The sequence below is a fragment of the Diorhabda sublineata genome, chromosome 3 (assembly GCF_026230105.1).
Source record: "Diorhabda sublineata isolate icDioSubl1.1 chromosome 3, icDioSubl1.1, whole genome shotgun sequence".
Lineage (NCBI taxonomy): Eukaryota > Metazoa > Arthropoda > Insecta > Coleoptera > Chrysomelidae > Diorhabda > Diorhabda sublineata.
In genome coordinates, this window is record NC_079476.1 from 6,742,583 (window position 1) to 6,760,923 (window position 18,341).

The following is an 18,341-nucleotide window of genomic DNA, read 5'->3' on the forward strand; positions in this document are numbered from 1 at the left end:
TTGATTTTGAGTCCTCAACCCGCAATACCATTCGAAATCACATACTTGGAAGGACAATAATTTCAACAATGACATCTTCACCTGGGTTTTTCAAAACTATCGACAACACATGTGGCACGGAGGTAGCTGGAATGTTGAAGCCTTGACATTTTTAAAAACGTTTGGACAGTTTGATTTTGAGTCCTCAACCCGCAATACCATTCGAAATCACATACTTGGAAGGACAATAATTTCAACAATGACATCTTCACCTGGGTTTTTCAAAACTATCGACAACACATGTGGCACGGAGGTAGCTGGAATGTTGAAGCCTTGACATTTTTAAAAACGTTTGGACAGTTTGATTTTGAGTCCTCAACCCGCAATACCATTCGAAATCACATACTTGGAAGGACAATAATTTCAACAATGACATCTTCACCTGGGTTTTTCAAAACTATCGACAACACATGTGGCACGGAGGTAGCTGGAATGTTGAAGCCTTGACATTTTTAAAAACGTTTGGACAGTTTGATTTTGAGTCCTCAACCCGCAATACCATTCGAAATCACATACTTGGAAGGACAATAATTTCAACAATGACATCTTCACCTGGGTTTTTCAAAACTATCGACAACACATGTGGCACGGAGGTAGCTGGAATGTTGAAGCCTTGACATTTTTAAAAACGTTTGGACAGTTTGATTTTGAGTCCTCAACCCGCAATACCATTCGAAATCACATACTTGGAAGGACAATAATTTCAACAATGACATCTTCACCTGGGTTTTTCAAAACTATCGACAACACATGTGGCACGGAGGTAGCTGGAATGTTGAAGCCTTGACATTTTTAAAAACGTTTGGACAGTTTGATTTTGAGTCCTCAACCCGCAATACCATTCGAAATCACATACTTGGAAGGACAATAATTTCAACAATGACATCTTCACCTGGGTTTTTCAAAACTATCGACAACACATGTGGCACGGAGGTAGCTGGAATGTTGAAGCCTTGACATTTTTAAAAACGTTTGGACAGTTTGATTTTGAGTCCTCAACCCGCAATACCATTCGAAATCACATACTTGGAAGGACAATAATTTCAACAATGACATCTTCACCTGGGTTTTTCAAAACTATCGACAACACATGTGGCACGGAGGTAGCTGGAATGTTGAAGCCTTGACATTTTTAAAAACGTTTGGACAGTTTGATTTTGAGTCCTCAACCCGCAATACCATTCGAAATCACATACTTGGAAGGACAATAATTTCAACAATGACATCTTCACCTGGGTTTTTCAAAACTATCGACAACACATGTGGCACGGAGGTAGCTGGAATGTTGAAGCCTTGACATTTTTAAAAACGTTTGGACAGTTTGATTTTGAGTCCTCAACCCGCAATACCATTCGAAATCACATACTTGGAAGGACAATAATTTCAACAATGACATCTTCACCTGGGTTTTTCAAAACTATCGACAACACATGTGGCACGGAGGTAGCTGGAATGTTGAAGCCTTGACATTTTTAAAAACGTTTGGACAGTTTGATTTTGAGTCCTCAACCCGCAATACCATTCGAAATCACATACTTGGAAGGACAATAATTTCAACAATGACATCTTCACCTGGGTTTTTCAAAACTATCGACAACACATGTGGCACGGAGGTAGCTGGAATGTTGAAGCCTTGACATTTTTAAAAACGTTTGGACAGTTTGATTTTGAGTCCTCAACCCGCAATACCATTAGAAATCACATACTTGGAAGGACAATAATTTCAACAATGACATCTTCACCTGGGTTTTTTAAAACTATCGACAACACATGAGGCACGGAGGTAACTGGAATGTTGTAGCCTTGATAAAGATGAAATCAAATATCGAAACGTTGACATTTTAAAAAACACTTGTGCAGTTTGATTTTGAGTCCTCAACCCGCAATACCATTAGAAATCACATACTTGGAAGGACAATAATTTCAACAATGACATCTTCACCTGGGTTTTTCAAAACTATCGACAACACATGTGGCACGGAGGTAGCTGGAATGTTGAAGCCTTGACATTTTTAAAAACGTTTGGACAGTTTGATTTTGAGTCCTCAACCCGCAATACCATTCGAAATCACATACTTGGAAGGACAATAATTTCAACAATGACATCTTCACCTGGGTTTTTCAAAACTATCGACAACACATGTGGCACGGAGGTAGCTGGAATGTTGAAGCCTTGACATTTTTAAAAACGTTTGGACAGTTTGATTTTGAGTCCTCAACCCGCAATACCATTCGAAATCACATACTTGGAAGGACAATAATTTCAACAATGACATCTTCACCTGGGTTTTTTAAAACTATCGACAACACATGAGGCACGGAGGTAACTGGAATGTTGTAGCCTTGATAAAGATGAAATCAAATATCGAAACGTTGACATTTTAAAAAACACTTGTGCAGTTTGATTTTGAGTCCTCAACCCGCAATACCATTAGAAATCACATACTTGGAAGGACAATAATTTCAACAATGACATCTTCACCTGGGTTTTTCAAAACTATCGACAACACATGTGGCACGGAGGTAGCTGGAATGTTGAAGCCTTGACATTTTTAAAAACGTTTGGACAGTTTGATTTTGAGTCCTCAACCCGCAATACCATTAGAAATCACATACTTGGAAGGACAATAATTTCAACAATGACATCTTCACCTGGGTTTTTTAAAACTATCGACAACACATGAGGCACGGAGGTAACTGGAATGTTGTAGCCTTGATAAAGATGAAATCAAATATCGAAACGTTGTCATTTTAAAAAACACTTGTGCAGTTTGATTTTGAGTCCTCAACCCGCAATACCATTAGAAATCACATACTTGGAAGGACAATAATTTCAACAATGACATCTTCACCTGGGTTTTTCAAAACTATCGACAACACATGTGGCACGGAGGTAGCTGGAATGTTGAAGCCTTGATAAAGATGAAATCAAATATCGAAACGTTGACATTTTAAAAAACACTTGTGCAGTTTGATTTTGAGTCCTCAACCCGCAATACCATTAGAAATCACATACTTGGAAGGACAATAATTTCAACAATGACATCTTCACCTGGGTTTTTCAAAACTATCGACAACACATGTGGCACGGAGGTAGCTGGAATGTTGAAGCCTTGACATTTTTAAAAACGTTTGGACAGTTTGATTTTGAGTCCTCAACCCCCAATACCATTCGAAATCACATACTTGGAAGGACAATAATTTCAACAATGACATCTTCACCTGGGTTTTTCAAAACTATCGACAACACATGTGGCACGGAGGTAGCTGGAATGTTGAAGCCTTGACATTTTTAAAAACGTTTGGACAGTTTGATTTTGAGTCCTCAACCTGCAATACCATTAGAAATCACATACTTGGAAGGACAATAATTTCAACAATGACATCTTCACCTGGGTTTTTCAAAACTATCGACAACACATGTGGCACGGAGGTAGCTGGAATGTTGAAGCCTTGACATTTTTAAAAACGTTTGGACAGTTTGATTTTGAGTCCTCAACCCGCAATACCATTAAAATCACATACTTGGAAGGACAATAATTTCAACAATGACATCTTCACCTGGGTTTTTCAAAACTATCGACAACACATGTGGCACGGAGGTAGCTGGAATGTTGAAGCCTTGACATTTTTAAAAACGTTTGGACAGTTTGATTTTGAGTCCTCAACCCGCAATACCATTCGAAATCACATACTTGGAAGGACAATAATTTCAACAATGACATCTTCACCTGGGTTTTTTAAAACTATCGACAACACATGTGGCACGGAGGTAGCTGGAATGTTGAAGCCTTGACATTTTTAAAAACGTTTGGACAGTTTGATTTTGAGTCCTCAACCCGCAATACCATTCGAAATCACATACTTGGAAGGACAATAATTTCAACAATGACATCTTCACCTGGGTTTTTCAAAACTATCGACAACACATGTGGCACGGAGGTAGCTGGAATGTTGAAGCCTTGACATTTTTAAAAACGTTTGGACAGTTTGATTTTGAGTTCTCAACCCGCAATACCATTCGAAATCACATACTTGGAAGGACAATAATTTCAACAATGACATCTTCACCTGGGTTTTTCAAAACTATCGACAACACATGTGGCACGGAGGTAGCTGGAATGTTGAAGCCTTGACATTTTTAAAAACGTTTGGACAGTTTGATTTTGAGTCCTCAACCCGCAATACCATTCGAAATCACATACTTGGAAGGACAATAATTTCAACAATGACATCTTCACCTGGGTTTTTTAAAACTATCGACAACACATGTGGCACGGAGGTAGCTGGAATGTTGAAGCCTTGACATTTTTAAAAACGTTTGGACAGTTTGATTTTGAGTCCTCAACCCGCAATACCATTAGAAATCACATACTTGGAAGGACAATAATTTCAACAATGACATCTTCACCTGGGTTTTTCAAAACTATCGACAACACATGTGGCACGGAGGTAGCTGGAATGTTGAAGCCTTGACATTTTTAAAAACGTTTGGACAGTTTGATTTTGAGTTCTCAACCCGCAATACCATTCGAAATCACATACTTGGAAGGACAATAATTTCAACAATGACATCTTCACCTGGGTTTTTTAAAACTATCGATAACACATGAGGCACGGAGGTAACTGGAATGTTGTAGCCTTGATAAAGATGAAAGCAAATATCGAAACGTTGACATTTTAAAAAACACTTGTGCAGTTTGATTTTGAGTCCTCAACCCGCAATACCATTAGAAATCACATACTTGGAAGGACAATAATTTCAACAATGACATCTTCACCTGGGTTTTTTAAAACTATCGACAACACATGTGGCACGGAGGTAGCTGGAATGTTGAAGCCTTGACATTTTTAAAAACGTTTGGACAGTTTGATTTTGAGTCCTCAACCCGCAATACCATTCGAAATCACATACTTGGAAGGACAATAATTTCAACAATGACATCTTCACCTGGGTTTTTCAAAACTATCGACAACACATGTGGCACGGAGGTAGCTGGAATGTTGAAGCCTTGACATTTTTAAAAACGTTTGGACAGTTTGATTTTGAGTCCTCAACCCGCAATACCATTCGAAATCACATACTTGGAAGGACAATAATTTCAACAATGACATCTTCACCTGGGTTTTTTAAAACTATCGACAACACATGAGGCACGGAGGTAACTGGAATGTTGTAGCCTTGATAAAGATGAAAGCAAATATCGAAACGTTGACATTTTAAAAAACACTTGTGCAGTTTGATTTTGAGTCCTCAACCCGCAATACCATTAGAAATCACATACTTGGAAGGACAATAATTTCAACAATGACATCTTCACCTGGGTTTTTTAAAACTATCGACAACACATGTGGCACGGAGGTAGCTGGAATGTTGAAGCCTTGACATTTTTAAAAACGTTTGGACAGTTTGATTTTGAGTCCTCAACCCGCAATACCATTCGAAATCACATACTTGGAAGGACAATAATTTCAACAATGACATCTTCACCTGGGTTTTTCAAAACTATCGACAACACATGTGGCACGGAGGTAGCTGGAATGTTGAAGCCTTGACATTTTTAAAAACGTTTGGACAGTTTGATTTTGAGTCCTCAACCCGCAATACCATTAGAAATCACATACTTGGAAGGACAATAATTTCAACAATGACATCTTCACCTGGGTTTTTCAAAACTATCGACAACACATGTGGCACGGAGGTAGCTGGAATGTTGAAGCCTTGACATTTTTAAAAACGTTTGGACAGTTTGATTTTGAGTCCTCAACCCGCAATACCATTCGAAATCACATACTTGGAAGGACAATAATTTCAACAATGACATCTTCACCTGGGTTTTTCAAAACTATCGACAACACATGTGGCACGGAGGTAGCTGGAATGTTGAAGCCTTGATAAAGATGAAATCAAATATCGAAACGTTGACATTTTAAAAAACACTTGTGCAGTTTGATTTTGAGTCCTCAACCCGCAATACCATTAGAAATCACATACTTGGAAGGACAATAATTTCAACAATGACATCTTCACCTGGGTTTTTCAAAACTATCGACAACACATGTGGCACGGAGGTAGCTGGAATGTTGAAGCCTTGACATTTTTAAAAACGTTTGGACAGTTTGATTTTGAGTCCTCAATCCGCAATACCATTAGATTCACATACTTGGAAGGACAATAATTTCAACAATGACATCTTCACCTGGGTTTTTCAAAACTATCGACAACACATGTGGCACGGAGGTAGCTGGAATGTTGAAGCCTTGACATTTTTAAAAACGTTTGGACAGTTTGATTTTGAGTCCTCAACCCGCAATACCATTAGAAATCACATACTTGGAAGGACAATAATTTCAACAATGACATCTTCACCTGGGTTTTTCAAAACTATCGACAACACATGTGGCACGGAGGTAGCTGGAATGTTGAAGCCTTGACATTTTTAAAAACGTTTGGACAGTTTGATTTTGAGTCCTCAACCCGCAATACCATTAAAATCACATACTTGGAAGGACAATAATTTCAACAATGACATCTTCACCTGGGTTTTTCAAAACTATCGACAACACATGTGGCACGGAGGTAGCTGGAATGTTGAAGCCTTGACATTTTTAAAAACGTTTGGACAGTTTGATTTGGAGTCCTCAACCCGCAATACCATTAAAATCACATACTTGGAAGGACAATAATTTCAACAATGACATCTTCACCTGGGTTTTTCAAAACTATCGACAACACATGTGGCACGGAGGTAGCTGGAATGTTGAAGCCTTGACATTTTTAAAAACGTTTGGACAGTTTGATTTTGAGTTCTCAACCCGCAATACCATTCGAAATCACATACTTGGAAGGACAATAATTTCAACAATGACATCTTCACCTGGGTTTTTTAAAACTATCGACAACACATGAGGCACGGAGGTAACTGGAATGTTGTAGCCTTGATAAAGATGAAATCAAATATCGAAACGTTGACATTTTAAAAAACAATTGTGCAGTTTGATTTTGAGTCCTCAACCCGCAATACCATTAGAAATCACATACTTGGAAGGACAATAATTTCAACAATGACATCTTCACCTGGGTTTTTCAAAACTATCGACAACACATGTGGCACGGAGGTAGCTGGAATGTTGAAGCCTTGATAAAGATGAAATCAAATATCGAAACGTTGACATTTTAAAAAACACTTGTGCAGTTTGATTTTGAGTCCTCAACCCGCAATACCATTAGAAATCACATACTTGGAAGGACAATAATTTCAACAATGACATCTTCACCTGGGTTTTTTAAAACTATCGACAACACATGAGGCACGGAGGTAACTGGAATGTTGTAGCCTTGATAAAGATGAAATCAAATATCGAAACGTTGACATTTTAAAAAACAATTGTGCAGTTTGATTTTGAGTCCTCAACCCGCAATACCATTAGAAATCACATACTTGGAAGGACAATAATTTCAACAATGACATCTTCACCTGGGTTTTTCAAAACTATCGACAACACATGTGGCACGGAGGTAGCTGGAATGTTGAAGCCTTGATAAAGATGAAATCAAATATCGAAACGTTGACATTTTAAAAAACACTTGTGCAGTTTGATTTTGAGTCCTCAACCCGCAATACCATTAGAAATCACATACTTGGAAGGACAATAATTTCAACAATGACATCTTCACCTGGGTTTTTCAAAACTATCGACAACACATGTGGCACGGAGGTAGCTGGAATGTTGAAGCCTTGACATTTTTAAAAACGTTTGGACAGTTTGATTTTGAGTCCTCAATCCGCAATACCATTAGATTCACATACTTGGAAGGACAATAATTTCAACAATGACATCTTCACCTGGGTTTTTCAAAACTATCGACAACACATGTGGCACGGAGGTAGCTGGAATGTTGAAGCCTTGACATTTTTAAAAACGTTTGGACAGTTTGATTTTGAGTCCTCAACCCCCAATACCATTCGAAATCACATACTTGGAAGGACAATAATTTCAACAATGACATCTTCACCTGGGTTTTTCAAAACTATCGACAACACATGTGGCACGGAGGTAGCTGGAATGTTGAAGCCTTGACATTTTTAAAAACGTTTGGACAGTTTGATTTTGAGTCCTCAACCCGCAATACCATTAGAAATCACATACTTGGAAGGACAATAATTTCAACAATGACATCTTCACCTGGGTTTTTCAAAACTATCGACAACACATGTGGCACGGAGGTAGCTGGAATGTTGAAGCCTTGACATTTTTAAAAACGTTTGGACAGTTTGATTTTGAGTCCTCAACCCGCAATACCATTAAAATCACATACTTGGAAGGACAATAATTTCAACAATGACATCTTCACCTGGGTTTTTCAAAACTATCGACAACACATGTGGCACGGAGGTAGCTGGAATGTTGAAGCCTTGACATTTTTAAAAACGTTTGGACAGTTTGATTTGGAGTCCTCAACCCGCAATACCATTAAAATCACATACTTGGAAGGACAATAATTTCAACAATGACATCTTCACCTGGGTTTTTCAAAACTATCGACAACACATGTGGCACGGAGGTAGCTGGAATGTTGAAGCCTTGACATTTTTAAAAACGTTTGGACAGTTTGATTTGGAGTCCTCAACCCGCAATACCATTAGAAATCACATACTTGGAAGGACAATAATTTCAACAATGACATCTTCACCTGGGTTTTTCAAAACTATCGACAACACATGTGGCACGGAGGTAGCTGGAATGTTGAAGCCTTGACATTTTTAAAAACGTTTGGACAGTTTGATTTTGAGTCCTCAACCCGCAATACCATTAAAATCACATACTTGGAAGGACAATAATTTCAACAATGACATCTTCACCTGGGTTTTTCAAAACTATCGACAACACATGTGGCACGGAGGTAGCTGGAATGTTGAAGCCTTGACATTTTTAAAAACGTTTGGACAGTTTGATTTGGAGTCCTCAACCCGCAATACCATTAGAAATCACATACTTGGAAGGACAATAATTTCAACAATGACATCTTCACCTGGGTTTTTCAAAACTATCGACAACACATGTGGCACGGAGGTAGCTGGAATGTTGAAGCCTTGACATTTTTAAAAACGTTTGGACAGTTTGATTTTGAGTCCTCAACCCGCAATACCATTAAAATCACATACTTGGAAGGACAATAATTTCAACAATGACATCTTCACCTGGGTTTTTCAAAACTATCGACAACACATGTGGCACGGAGGTAGCTGGAATGTTGAAGCCTTGACATTTTTAAAAACGTTTGGACAGTTTGATTTGGAGTCCTCAACCCGCAATACCATTAAAATCACATACTTGGAAGGACAATAATTTCAACAATGACATCTTCACCTGGGTTTTTTAAAACTATCGACAACACATGTGGCACGGAGGTAGCTGGAATGTTGAAGCCTTGACATTTTTAAAAACGTTTGGACAGTTTGATTTTGAGTCCTCAACCCGCAATACCATTCGAAATCACATACTTGGAAGGACAATAATTTCAACAATGACATCTTCACCTGGGTTTTTTAAAACTATCGACAACACATGTGGCACGGAGGTAGCTGGAATGTTGAAGCCTTGACATTTTTAAAAACGTTTGGACAGTTTGATTTTGAGTCCTCAACCCGCAATACCATTCGAAATCACATACTTGGAAGGACAATAATTTCAACAATGACATCTTCACCTGGGTTTTTCAAAACTATCGACAACACATGTGGCACGGAGGTAGCTGGAATGTTGAAGCCTTGACATTTTTAAAAACGTTTGGACAGTTTGATTTTGAGTCCTCAACCCGCAATACCATTCGAAATCACATACTTGGAAGGACAATAATTTCAACAATGACATCTTCACCTGGGTTTTTCAAAACTATCGACAACACATGTGGCACGGAGGTAGCTGGAATGTTGAAGCCTTGACATTTTTAAAAACGTTTGGACAGTTTGATTTTGAGTTCTCAACCCGCAATACCATTCGAAATCACATACTTGGAAGGACAATAATTTCAACAATGACATCTTCACCTGGGTTTTTTAAAACTATCGACAACACATGAGGCACGGAGGTAACTGGAATGTTGTAGCCTTGATAAAGATGAAAGCAAATATCGAAACGTTGACATTTTAAAAAACACTTGTGCAGTTTGATTTTGAGTCCTCAACCCGCAATACCATTAGAAATCACATACTTGGAAGGACAATAATTTCAACAATGACATCTTCACCTGGGTTTTTTAAAACTATCGACAACACATGAGGCACGGAGGTAGCTGGAATGTTGAAGCCTTGACATTTTTAAAAACGTTTGGACAGTTTGATTTTGAGTCCTCAACCCGCAATACCATTCGAAATCACATACTTGGAAGGACAATAATTTCAACAATGACATCTTCACCTGGGTTTTTCAAAACTATCGACAACACATGTGGCACGGAGGTAGCTGGAATGTTGAAGCCTTGACATTTTTAAAAACGTTTGGACAGTTTGATTTTGAGTCCTCAACCCGCAATACCGTTCGAAATCACATACTTGGAAGGACAATAATTTCAACAATGACATCTTCACCTGGGTTTTTTAAAACTATCGACAACACATGAGGCACGGAGGTAACTGGAATGTTGTAGCCTTGATAAAGATGAAATCAAATATCGAAACGTTGACATTTTAAAAAACACTTGTGCAGTTTGATTTTGAGTCCTCAACCCGCAATACCATTCGAAATCACATACTTGGAAGGACAATAATTTCAACAATGACATCTTCACCTGGGTTTTTTAAAACTATCGACAACACATGTGGCACGGAGGTAACTGGAATGTTGTAGTCTTGATAAAGATGAAATCAAATATCGAAACGTTGACATTTTAAAAAACACTTGGACAGTTTGATTTTGAGTCCTCAACCCGCAACACCATTAGAAATTAGTAATTACACACTAGGAAAGACAATAATTTCAACAATGACATAGTCTGTAATACTAAATATTTAATACTTTTTTGGCTCGGGTTTTTCACAAACAACTTTTTACGCTATTCCTTTTCAGTTTTCTGGTATTTTTTTTTCCATTTTGTTATATCAAGAATACGTTTTTACTCCGTTCTGTTCATCCATTTTACCGAACTGAATTGTATGTGCACATACATGTCAGTTGTCTTGTACTTAACCCGTTATGACGTGCATGTGTTGGTTGAAGGGGTTCAACATGAACGTCTTAAAGTGCAATTTGCGGACCGAACAAACAACCCAAAATGATTATAGAATTGCTTTTTGGTTCATTGGCACTTACAACGTTGTGGTTTGGCAGCCTTATATACATACTCGTCTATTTTGTTGTTAGTTACTTCTATAAATAATACTTCTTTTTCAGCTGATTTTGGTTTTGCGAGGTTTTTACAAGATGGTGTTATGGCAGCTACGCTTTGTGGAAGTCCCATGTATATGGTAATTAATATTTTTGTTTAATAATATATATATATATATATATATATATATATATATATATATATATATATATATAAACATGTACAATTTTTGAGTGTTTTTATGATCTTTTTAGGCACCTGAAGTAATTATGTCTTTACAATATGACGCTAAAGCTGACTTGTGGAGTATAGGTACTATAGTTTTTCAGTGCCTCACGGGAAAAGCTCCTTTTCAAGCTACTACACCTCAAGCTTTGAAGCAATTTTATGAAAAGAACGCTAACTTACAACCAATGTAAGTACCACTGAAATTAGATAAGTTCATTGTTTGAAAAAATAGAATCGCGTCATAAACTTTCTGGCATAATGTATATTGGTCGTTAAAAATTAAATTTGTTGCGACCACCCCTAGAGGCCGGGACACAACTATCATGCATCCTTCTGATCCGACTACTATCATTCAATCGAACTAGTGTCTGAGACGGAAATGATACTAGAGTTTGAATAACGTTGCCCACACCTTTCCGACACGTGTTTGATCCAAGTCCTACACGACTCCGATCATGCAACCGATCTTGCAGTCTATTTGTTTCACGACTGCAAATAGCGTGTCGTTTGAAATTTGTGATAACATTTTTGAGTTTTTGGAATATTAGCTTTTTGTTACTAAATGGACAATAATGTGGGGTATAAAACCGGAAGATCTTATTGAAGAAATGAGGAAATATACAGTACTGTATGACCAGACAAGGAGCAGTACTGAAACGCCGACTACAAAGACATGATCTGGAAAAAAGTTGCGAAGAATTTAAATGTTATAGATACAGTACAAATTAAATATTATCCTTACTTATTACATACAAAGTAGACGCATACACAATATTCGATGGTAAGAATATTTTTTTTGTTCCATTTTTTCCACCATCCGTGACAGATACGGATTTTTCATGGATTTTATTTTAATTTTATAATAGAACGAAATAAAATAAATGTAAATTTGATTTGAATTTTTTGCTTTTATAAATATGGAGTTGTTTTTCTTTAACTCCAAATATTAATTGTTCTCCATAAAATTTTTCTGTGCTATTCTTCATCATCCTCTTCTAAACAAAGTGCCACCATGGCTCAATTGCAGTTGCTAAAAGTTTTGAACATTTTGCGCACAGAACCTTTGGCGATTTTAAATGAATCGATACTGGCGAGATTTTTCGAATGGCCAAAGCTGGAAATCGGAAAGAACTCGGAAGCGTATAGAACATGTGTGCTCACCCCTTCCGATCCTGCACCAATACGTCCTTTGGAGCAAAATCGGATATGAGTGGTGTATGACAAGTGTGTCTCGGCCATAAAAAAACACGTGCCTTTACACTTTACACCAATGGTCACCAAACAGTCAATCGCGAACCACCGGTGGCTCGGGGTAATTTTGGGTAGCTCGCGGTGACGCTCAGCGGGTTTGCAACACTGAGTGTCTGGGAGCGCTGCAGCCGATTAGTCACTACCGTTTTTATTGACTATTATTGTCACGCGTGTAGCCGGAATGAGGTTATGTCTGTGCCGTATGTGCTTAATTCACTTGTACACATTTAAGCTCTTTCCTTGTTTGTTTGTACTATGGCTAGTTCAAGCAAAAAGCCGAAAAACTATCACTATCATGCAGTGTGAGAAACCGATTACTTTTTTACGCAAGTTAAATATAAATGTGTGTGTTTACTTTGTAATTTTGTGAGTGTCTCTATTGGAAAGAAAAGAATTGTTGAGTGTCATTTCAAGACAGTTCACAGTGGAATTGAAAAAGATTCTCCGCTGAATTCAGCTCTGAGAAGAGAGAAGGTGATGCAGTTAAAATCTCAGCTAAATGCGCAACTTTCAACTTTTTTTAAAACACTATACAAGAACAAGGTAGCTACCAAGGTCATAGCTCAACATAGGAAACCTTATGAAGATGGTGAGTTGATTAAAACTGCATTTTTAGAAGCTGCAGGTACATTATTTGATAACTTCAAAAACAAAATTGAGATCATTTCTGCTTTTAAATCTGTTCAGCTTTCTGCTGATACAGTGATGCGAAGAATTGAAGCTATGAATTTTAATTTAGTTTCACAGCTTAAAACGGATTTTGATCGTTGTAGTTATTTTTCGTTACAACTTGACGAATCAACTAATATAGTTGATAAAGCTCAGTTTGCTATTTTTGTAAGTAAAGTATTTGAGTATTTTGAAACAAAAGAAGAAAATTATATATTTTTAGCAATCAAAAAACCCATTGAATCTGAAAACATTCCCTTGAAGAAGTTTGTGGCCCTAGCTACGGATGGAACTTCTGCCGTGGTAGACGTAGATAAAAGATTTATTGCCTTGTGTCGTAAAAACAGTGACAAACCAAAATTTTTGTCTTATCATTGCATCATACACCAGCAGTCACTGTGTGGAAAGTTCTTGAGTATGAACAATGTCATGAAAATAGTAAATAAAATAATAGCACATGCACTTCAAAGAAGACTGTTCAGAGAACTAATTTAAGAGTTAAAATGCCAGTATGGTGATCTGTTACTTCATACGGAAGTTCGCTGGCTTACTAGAGGAAGAGTTATGCAACGTCTCAAAGAGTTGCTCTGATGAAATTCTTGAAAGATCAGGGTGAACATCTCACCGAATTGGAAGATCCCCAGATAATTGAAAAGTTGAATGGCTTACACTTGCAGCTTCAGGGCAAAGATAAGTACATCGGTGAAATGATTTCAGATGTAACATCATTTTCAAAAAAGCTCGAGCTGTGGGAAAAGAATATAACCCAGTTTGAATATAAGCACTTTCCTAGTCTGAAGCAGATCGTTGACAAACAAAATCCTCCACAACATCCCAGCAATAACCAAGAATACGTAGAAATTCTTTCAGATTTAAGATTTTAAAAGCATATTGATTGTGACACATTTCGTCAACTCTCCCTTTGTAGAGATCAATGCAGAAGATTTTTCAGCTTGTGCTGTAAAAAAGGTCATTTCAGAATGACTTGTATCTAAAATCCCTCTCTACCACTGAAAATTCCTGGCCTCTAGTCCCCAAAGAAAAGTATCCAATTGTGGTTCAAGTTGCATTGAAATTGAAAGCTATGTTCAGTTCTACATACTTGTGTGAAGCGTATTTTTCAAGTATGAAATTCATAAAAAACAAATATGAATATTTGGACATCTGCATCAGAATGGCGGCCTCAATATACTCTTCAAACCTCAAGAAAATTCTTGATGAACAAAAAGGGCTCTCATTGAAATGAACATTTAAACTTTTTTTGTTACACTTCCTATATATTTTGATTAATACTAGAAACCAATGTTTTAAACGGGTTTAAATTCCATTATGTGTACGTTCTTTGGTCCAATATTAATAGGTAGCTCACTAAAAGGCTTATAAATGCTAGGATGGCTCACTAACTCAAAAGTGGCGACCACTGCTCTACACGATCTAAATTAATTTTTCGGCATAATCATCTTTTTTAGGAATTTTTCAGGAAAAATACAATTTTATTCGAAATATAAAAGATTATAGTTCTCAAATCAATAAAAATAACAATATTTGATAAAAATTTCTTTTGAAATGTAACTTTCATCAATTTTTTTTTCATATACTTGGACTAAATACAAGCTGGTTATATAAAAATTGTGAGAACTGGTTAGAAGACTCTAAATCAAAAGTATTGAGCTATGTGTAGCTCTTGATATATGGATGGAAACCATGAATGAGAAGAGTTACGGTACATTTTTTAGATAAACCCTTACCATTTCAAATATGGCCACACCTACCAGGGAACTCCAATCGAATTATACAGCAGAGTTACATATCTGAAGTATTTAGAGATATTTTTAAAGGTTGGGATATACCACTATCTAAAGTAAGTTGCAGCGATCACAAGAGCTTTTGGTGATCCAAAACATTTGCCGTGTATTGCACATACAATTCCATTAAAAATACTTCAACTGCAATTACTAGCATTATTAATAAAGTTAAAGATATTGTTAAATGGATTGAAAACAGTGTTACACAATCAGACAAATTAAGAAAACTCCAGATCGATAGTGGAATTCCTAAGGGATGTATTAAGAATTCACTGTGGTTGATAGATTGTTAGATATGTCCAAAATTGCTGCACAATTATTACTCGATGCTGCAGACAGTCCAAAAATGGTAACTAGACAGGATATTCAAATATTGAAACAGTTGTTACAATCTTTCGAATTTGTTACAAGAGAATCATCAGGCCAGAATTACGTTACATTATCTAAAATCATACCCCTGATCAATTGTCTCACATTGCAGCTAACAAAATTTCTCTCATCAATAGAATGTGTTAATCAGTTGCAAACACTTCTCCTAGCTGGATGTAAAAAAAATTTGGTCTCATTGAATTTAACACACTTGCAGCGTTGGCGACATTTTTAGATCTACCTCCATTTTCAAGAAGCGAATGCGTGTGGAAGAACAAGACAAAAATTAAGAAACCCACTATCAAACAAATTGAAAATCTCTTCTATGCCTTTTTTTAAATTTGAAAACACTCACAATTCGCTAGTGTGATAGGTCCGTTGATGCGGCTTACAAATTTAAGAGTTGAGTCTCTTTCTCAAACTCGTTAGTCTAATCGACATGATGCAAGCTAGGCATGAGGTAAAGATTGGTCTGCAATAAATAATGCACTGGAATTCATTGTCGAAGGCAGAGATGGAAAGTTGACTACACAGTGACAAGCTACGGAACTGCAGCGAAAAGTATAGCACACTGAATCAGCAATGCTAGTCTCTGGACTAACTTTTTGTACAAAAAAAAAAGAAAAACTTCAATTTTTTTGATGATATTTCTGAAATAGATACAAAACAGATGAAAAGTCCAATAAACTAGGCAGTAAGAACTCTGAAGGTTTGGAAGAGACGTTAGGCAATGAAGGTATTCTTTTCCATTATCAACTGAAAGATTCCTTGACACAACCGGAAGATATATGCTCTGCACATCTTCGGGATGTTTATCCGAATTTTTTGAGTATTCTGGCTACAAATTTTCCAGGAGAATGATGTTTTTCCACTCCGAAAAGAGTAAAAACATATTTACCCGAAAGCAAGTTCAACTAGTGCAAGAAATTCATTTCAACGATATAATCGAAGACAAAAGCCAGGAAAACTCATCTTTGACTATTTTTCATGTTTATTAGTTACACTTAAAAATTATATTTCATTAAAATAAGTTATTTTGAAATAAAAATATTGGATCAAAGTTAGTGAAATCTATTTTATTAAATCCGCCACTGTAAAAAGCCCAGAAATAGAAAAAAAATTGAAGCAGGAGCTTGAATGACAAATATATTAAGCTTCTTATAAAGCTTTAAGTTAAAATTCATAACTTAAAATAATAATGCTGAAGGTGTTTCATTTTTAACTATTTTCAAATCTCAAAAAAATAATTGTTTCAAATTTAATAAGATACTTTCAGAGAAAGTGTTGTTTTGAAGTAATAAAAAAAAATTCCCAATGTATTTTTATCAAAAAAAAGCGTTTTAGGGGGGGCGTCTCAAAAAATTTAATTTTCAACGACGACACCCCAATATTAGATTTAGAAATAGAAGTGATTTACTGAATGTCATCATTTTAATAGGATTCCATTTGGAACAAGTCAAGATTTAATTGAACTTTTAATGGGATTATTGAAAAGGAATGCCCGAGAAAGAATGAATTTCGAGACATTCTTCAATCACAAATTTTTGAAGAGGCCCCAATCGCAGAGTCCTACTCAAGCAGGTAAACGAAATTTTATCAAAAATTATATGTCCAAAAATCGCTAAATATTATTCCACAGAATTGCCATTGCCAATATATGGCTCACCTCCAACTACAACGAAAGTACCCATAAGACCTGCGACTCCTGTTAAAGTTTTAACCCCACCAGGTTCTCAACCAGGTAAGTTTTGTTTGGAATCTTTTTTTGCAAATATAACAAAATCATGCAATTCGCAAACACTATTCATTAAATACAAATTGCTAATCATTGCTCGATATTTTAATCAACAATGCTTCATCAAAAATATTTCATAATAGGGTACTTGCATTTTTCAAAAAGTATTTATTTTTTTGTTGAAATGATATGAAATAATGTCAGAAAGTAAAATATCAAATATATCAAAATCAAAAATATCAAATTTGTAACTACTTAAGAAAACGATTCTCATTGGTTTTCAGTAGTAACGTCATAGGTTTAATAAAAACATCGGGCAGTTGTCTGATTGATTATCACGAGGTTATCGTTGCCAGCAGCGTAGCGTGTGCTGTTATAATACTGTTTTTATTTATTTCTTACATAAAAATGAAAATTTTATATATATATATATATAAGATAAATTGAAAGTACTGTAAACTTAATTACTATGTTGAGCTTGACTCTAGTGTGGCATTGTAAGGAGACATGAGAGGTGTAGCATAAATGGGAGATGGCAACATCGCCGGTGAAATACTACTAATTTCATCGTTTCTTCACTTACTCGCTAAGGCGAAACGCGAGCGTCGTTCGCTCACGAGGCGGCGACTGTCACGGTATTCTCGAGCCAAGGGCACGGAGTGACGTATCGTTGCGTCGCGTACCGTTCGTCGGTGTAGTTCGGGAGGCTTCGTGTTTTGCGGACGATCGAGGTTCGTGTCCGGCGTTTCGGGTGCGTCAACTTACCTCCAGCCTGATTCGATTCGAGGACACTGCCAGGCGGGGAGTTTGACTGGGGCGGTACATCTGTCAAAGAATAACGCAGGTGTCCCAGCTCAGCAAGGACAGAAACCTCACATAGAGCAAAAGGGCAAAAGCTGGCTTGATCCCGATGTTC

General features: G+C 36.8%; 1 protein-coding gene across 8 annotated transcripts in view; it reads left to right on the plus strand.

The window, feature by feature from the left end:
* LOC130441901 (serine/threonine-protein kinase ULK2) overlaps positions 1-18,341 on the plus strand; it is a 119,502-nt gene that overhangs the window by 64,070 nt on the left and 37,091 nt on the right. For all 8 annotated transcript variants that reach the window (XM_056775754.1, XM_056775757.1, XM_056775752.1 and 5 more), the window contains 4 exons: positions 11,434-11,507; positions 11,623-11,783; positions 17,129-17,271; positions 17,330-17,431. In XM_056775754.1, the coding sequence (XP_056631732.1) occupies positions 11,434-11,507; positions 11,623-11,783; positions 17,129-17,271; positions 17,330-17,431 (480 nt within the window). The remainder of the gene's footprint in view (positions 1-11,433; positions 11,508-11,622; positions 11,784-17,128; positions 17,272-17,329; positions 17,432-18,341) is intronic.